The 6,045-nt window shown below is 43.4% G+C and overlaps 1 protein-coding gene across 1 annotated transcript; it reads right to left on the bottom strand.

The window, feature by feature from the left end:
• Positions 1-926: 926 nt before the first annotated feature.
• fzd9b (frizzled class receptor 9b) lies at positions 927-3,588 on the bottom strand. Its single transcript, XM_039647356.2, has one exon. It carries the CDS (start codon positions 3,070-3,072, stop codon positions 1,324-1,326), a length of 1,749 nt encoding a protein of 582 aa, XP_039503290.1. The 5' UTR covers positions 3,073-3,588; the 3' UTR covers positions 927-1,323.
• Between the last annotated feature and the right edge of the window lie 2,457 nt (positions 3,589-6,045).

Raw genomic sequence — 6,045 nt, 5'->3', positions numbered from 1 at the left:
AAGAAAATACAATTCAAGCAGCCATCAGAGCCCAGCATGCTCCGGATCAAGCGTTGGAGAAAAGTGCCTTTATTTGCATGAGTGGCTCACATCAAAGAGTGGAGGGGGAAGAGAGAAGCGACACACAACAATAGGAGAATCTGGATGTGTTTGTGTGCATGTGCTGCTCCTCATTAATGAAATATAATTCCAGAACAACCTCTGCGTTTAAAGGTGATGATGTGAACGTTCGCACAGAGAAATCCAGGCTACTGTCTGTCGCTCTGCTCAACGATTCCCTTTGAGGATGAAGGAGAGAAAACCACCAGGGATTTCTGTTCTGATAAACGCGCTCAAAGGAGAGCGTGCCCAAAGCGACTGCGTCTGTCATATGGAGGGGAATTAGAGAGAGAAAATAGAGCAAACAGCTGAAAGGAGAGGAAGGAAAAAAAAAAACAGCAAACATGGACTATAACGCGATTCATAAACAAAAATGAGGCCTTAGCTACAAGCTTAATCTTCCCGATCCAAGCTTAGTCACAACTCTGACCAATAGGCCCTTAAAAGTGACAGATTTAATCGTGTCAGGGGCGTACAAAGCCACATAGCCTTGTGTTATTTGGGGGTAGCCCACTCTTTTGAAGGCTCCTGAAAGGGTCCCTCAAGGATCGATTTGCATTTGAACTGGGGCAACCTTTCAGATGCAAACCCAGCTTTCTTCATCAAAATATTTGCATTGCTTTGACGCATTTTCTTGTTACAGTCCATGTGAAAAGTCTCACCAAGGCGCTTCTCTTTAACTTCCACCTCTAAATAGATGCAAACAGCACAAGTTCTTGAATGAAATTGTGTCACTTTGTGTAGCAACACTAAAACAAAAGTACAAGTAAACACATTTAGGCTAGCGGTTAACTCTTGAAATGCCCACTTCAAAGAATAAACTTCAGTCATGTTGAAAATATATAACATTTTATTATCTTCCTCAAAAAGGCACTTTTAAACAAATGATCAATGCCATCTTGTGAGAAACCAAGACCAAGAAAAATTAAATATATTTCTATATACAATAAATAATGTGTCCTGAACAAGTAAATTAAACATATTAACAAGTCACCGAACAGCTTTCAAACGGGAACACTGTGCACTTCTCCATGCAAGAGCAATTGCAGATATTTAGAACTGTTTAGCTGTCTTATTTATTGCTAAAACTTCTCCTTTTAAGAAAGTACTGTTAATCCATTGTTTAGCTGCAATTTTGGGTTTTAAGTTCGTTTAGTTCGCTGCACTGCATGTCTTATTCTCACAAAGTCCACAGTACAGGACATCACAGTCTCAGCGGCGTGCTCATACGTGCGTGGGACAGTCCGAGTAGGGATCAGTCTTGGACATGTGCAGTATGACGGCAGGTGCTTTGTAGTGGCAGTGACTAGTGCTACAGCTCCCGCTGCACTGCTTCCTGCAAGTCCTGTCTGTGAACTTTCTGCTACACAGACCCTGCCAAGTCTGAAGCGTCTTGGAGCTCCAGACCCACACGCCACTGGTGATGCCCACCACCAGCGACATGAAGATCTTCAGCATGAACACGGCCACGGTGGGCACCGAAGCCTCCAGAGAGCAGTCCTCGTTCCTCCGACCCGGGAATGTGGTGCACTTGCTTTGGAGCCCTCGGAATTTCCAGTAGTCCATGTTGAGCCGCTCGTAGAAGTAGCAAATGATGACGCAGGTGGCAGGAACCGTGTAGAGGATGGAGTAGATGCCGATTTTCACCATCAGCTTTTCCAGCTTTTCCGTGTTGGTGCCTTCGGTCTTCATCACCTTGCGGATGTGGAAGAGCGCCACAAAGCCGGTCAGGATGAAAGACGTCCCAATGATGAGATAACAGGACAGAGGCACGAGGACGAAGCCTGTCAGCGCCCCCACATCCATGCTGCCCACATAGCACAGTCCGGTGAGCTCGTCGCCTGCCACTTTACGCATGGTGAGGATGACTATGGTCTTCAGGGCAGGTATGCCCCAAGCAGCCATGTGAAAGTAGCTGCTGTGCGACTCAATGGCCTCGTGACCCCATTTCTTACCAGCCGCCAGAAACCAAGTGAGAGTGAGGATGACCCACCAGATGGAGCTTGCCATGCCAAAATAGTAGAGGATGAGGAAGACTATGGTGCAACCCGTACTCTCCAGGCCTTCTTGGATGATGTACAACTCGCCATTCTCACGGTCACACGCGATGTTCTCTGCCCCGGCGACAGATCGAATGATAAAGGCGACTGAGTAAACGTTGTAGCACATGGAGAGGAAGATGATGGGCCGCTCTGGGTACTGGAAGCGATGTGGGTCAAGGAGGAAGGTTAGGACTGTGAAAGCTGTGGATATGAAGCACAGAGTGGACCAAACCGCCATCCAAATAAAAGCAAAGTCCTTATCCTGTCTGGACCAGAACACGTCCACGGCGGACGAGCAGCGTGGGGCGCACGTCTCGCTCTTTTCCACGTACTGGAACTTTTCCGGGTTTTCACAAACTCCCGTGCTGCCCCCTGAGCGCCCGTTCCCAGTGCCAGGCTGCCTGGGTCTGGACGGCACAGGCAACATGCCTTCTCCTTTCTTAGTCTCAGTTTTGGTGTCATTTTCCGGGGCTTCCATGCACAGAGCGTTGGGGTCATTTCTGGTGGGCAGTTTAGAGCAGTTCAAAGAATCAGGCCAAGCGTAGTTGAACTTTTCCATGATGGGCGAGCACTTCTGACGTGCCTGTTCGCACATCGGACGGCAGGCGGGGATGGATGTGGACACTTGGTCGGTACACATAGGGGCATAAAGGGAGCAGAGGAAAAATCTTAAATGCACATCACAGCCATATTCCACCAGAGGGGCGAATTCATTCAGTTTAATCGCAGCCTCCCTCTGATTTTCGTGGCCCATGAAGTTGGGCATCCGGGTGAGGTTGTACCCGATGCCCTGGCACATAGGGATGGTGATAAGCTCGCATTTAGCGGGTCTTCCTCTCTCCGGGTCATAAGAGCCAATCTCTAAACTGTAGGCAGCAATAACCAGCTGACACCACAGAGAAATCACAAATTTTAAAGGTGAGCCTCCCATGCTGGATTTTCAGTCACTTTTTTTTGTTTTTTTGAATGAAATAAGTCAAGAAAAACTTTCCTGGCATATACAGTTCCAAAAGAAGATTCTTTCTTCTTTTTTTCCCTTTTTATGGATGATTATGTAGCTCCATAGACACTGCTTAGCCTATATTAATATGTTTCAATGAATATTTTATGTCATCCAAATAAAACGCTGAAAAATAGTTATTCCTCTGAATTAAACTTCTCTGAAAAATCCTCTTTCAAAGTCTATCATACAAAAAGGATGCTTAATGTCCAAGTTCGTATGAAGCGCGCGTGCACAATCACTTAAAAAAAAACAACTATTTCACGTCAGTCATTACCGTCATTATTGGGACAAATAAGGGCATCAAGATGAGCTCAACAAGAGAAACAACAAATCTGTCCGTGTCTTCGGTTATCTCCAAACTTCTGTGAAAGGTATAGTCCGACTGCAGCTTCTCTCTGTTCTCCACACATCTCTGTGGCTCACACTGAACTTTCGCTGTCCTCTCTCAGTGTCCTTTTAATACGGGGGCGGGGTATTCATGACGTACTCGACTGGTTCCGCCCACACAGTTCTGAAAAGCCAATGACGCCGAGAATGAGCTCCACCTACTTACTACTGAAAATATTGCGTCAATCGTGGCTCCGCCCACCTACAACTTAGAAGGCAAAACACAAACGATCAATCTGGAGATTTACCCTTGGGAAAAATGTACCATGGCAATCGTAGTTCGAGCGAAAATACCATGTAATTTTTACGACTGCAAATAAAATTATTTCATTCATACAATTTAGGCATTTCCGAATTTATTTCTTTTTTATCATTTCTTTCTTTTTTTTTAATTATTAATACCGGTGGCTATATAGCGATTTTAGTGGAAAACACCATTATGATTTTTTGAAAGCTCCATGTCTAATGAAGATTGTTTGTTTTAGACTAAACATTTTCTTTTGCATTCCTTACAAATATATTTAAATAGGTAATATAAATCCTTGCATATGGGATTTCAACCACAGAATTAGTAGAATCATAAAAAGCCAAAGCTGGTATAAAATGTCTCCATGTGGCACTGATATTATTATGGCCTAATAAACCAATGGCAACAGTGGAAAATTAGGGTGCAAAGGAATTTATCAAAATAGCTGCTATGATACTCAACACCTCAGGATATTACACTGTCAAGGAGAGAAGTTCATTCCAAATTTAATGAAAGAAAAACAAAGTCCAGACAAGAAACTTTAATTATATATACATATAAAAAACAAATAGACCTAATCTGTCACAGCTTTCAATAAACGTAGTATTTTATTAAACATCATTATTTACACTGGAAAATCCCATATCTTGAGATTCCTCTAAAAGAATAAGATTATTATTACCACCACCTAGTGGCTGTAAAATATACAACACCTACAAATAGACAGGCAACAAATGACACTTCCAACCAATTAAATGTTTTTTAAGCTTCCTTAAATCGCTCAAATTTAAAGAATGTCAAGAAAATGTTTTATAGCCTACTAATATAGAGAAATATATTTTTTCAAATCACCGTTCTCCTTCATTCCAAGACTCATTTATCATAGGCCGAGTTCAGTTCTCAAGCCAAAATAAAACAGGCCAGATTAGAGTCCCTTCTGTTTGATGTGGTTACAGTGGGCATTTAAACCTTTTCACCCGCGGTGTTAGATTTTGAGCAGTTATCAGATTTGGATTTGGCATACTAAGCCTCACTTAGTCTGAAAGAGCACAGAGTGAGTCTGATACCCCTCCAGCCTGAGAAGGAAATACATACCAGACAGAACGATTTTTATCACCCTCAGCGTTTGCACGTCAGACCCCAATCCAACCCAATTTTGGAATAATGAACATTTCTACATGTATTCAGACAATTTAATTCAAAAGCAACAGAGATTGCATAACAGTTCATGCATTCCCTGGGAATCAAACCCATTAGCCTGGTGTTGTCCTCACTGATCAATACATGATATTTGAAACTTGACAGAGAAAATAAACACATTTTGAAAGTGTAGGGTCCTCTCAGGTGACATATTCTCTCCGTCTCAGCATGTGAAATGATATGAGATTGTTATCAGGAAACAGAACTCTCCATGTTTTCATGCCACCTATCAGAAACATTTCCACCCTTTTAATCTTATCTGAGCACTCAGGCAAACCTCTGTGTTCCCGACTGTCACGAAATGCGCCATTAAAAAACAGCCCGCTACAAGCAAGCCTCCAGGACCGATCTACTTGAGAAGTAGGGCGACTTGCCTAAAGACTTTACAAATTGCGGGTGACAGATGGAGGCCTTAATTAGAGCTCACCCAACTGTGAATCAAAGTGATGTGAGATCATGTCATGACACCATATCCTGTTTGGGTAGCCGTGCCATGGTGGTATCTCTCTCACTCAGACTAATGGAGCTCAGACCACTTAGGCTGTCACTATTTATCAAAACGGCCACCGCGTCCTGTGACTCCGCTGGACTGGACTGCACATTCTGTGGTTGGAAGTCCTGCATCATCGGTGTTCACTTTTCTGCTCCGCGTTGGACGTGAATAGAGAAAGATTATTAAGGACACTCTCTCGGAACGCTGACATAATGGAAGTGCGGGTGCTTCTTAAAATATGACAGAAATCACAAGGCCCCATACTGTCCGCTGGGACAGTGTTGATGTGGAGAGAGCGTGTCGGGTTGTTTGACACGTGGCAGGGTAAGATATCTGTGTCTGAGTGGAGCAAGGCCTGACCCAGGATAAGAGAGGTATGGGGACAATGCCGTCAGCTGGAATTAAGAGAGGGGAGGCAATCACACTCCTTTCCATTGCATTGCAACTTATTATAAGCTTGAGAAGAGTTGTAGCAATACAAAGATATAGTGTCCCCAAAAAGTATTTAGACAGAGTACAAATGTTTAAATGCTATTGCATTAGATACAAAATTTAAACCTTTGTAAAAAAAAAA

Source organism: Pimephales promelas, chromosome 10 (assembly GCF_988280905.1).
Source record: "Pimephales promelas chromosome 10, fPimPro1.hap1.1, whole genome shotgun sequence".
Lineage (NCBI taxonomy): Eukaryota > Metazoa > Chordata > Actinopteri > Cypriniformes > Leuciscidae > Pimephales > Pimephales promelas.
Note: the sequence above shows the minus strand (reverse complement) of the source record. Positions and strands in the feature narration are given on the sequence as shown.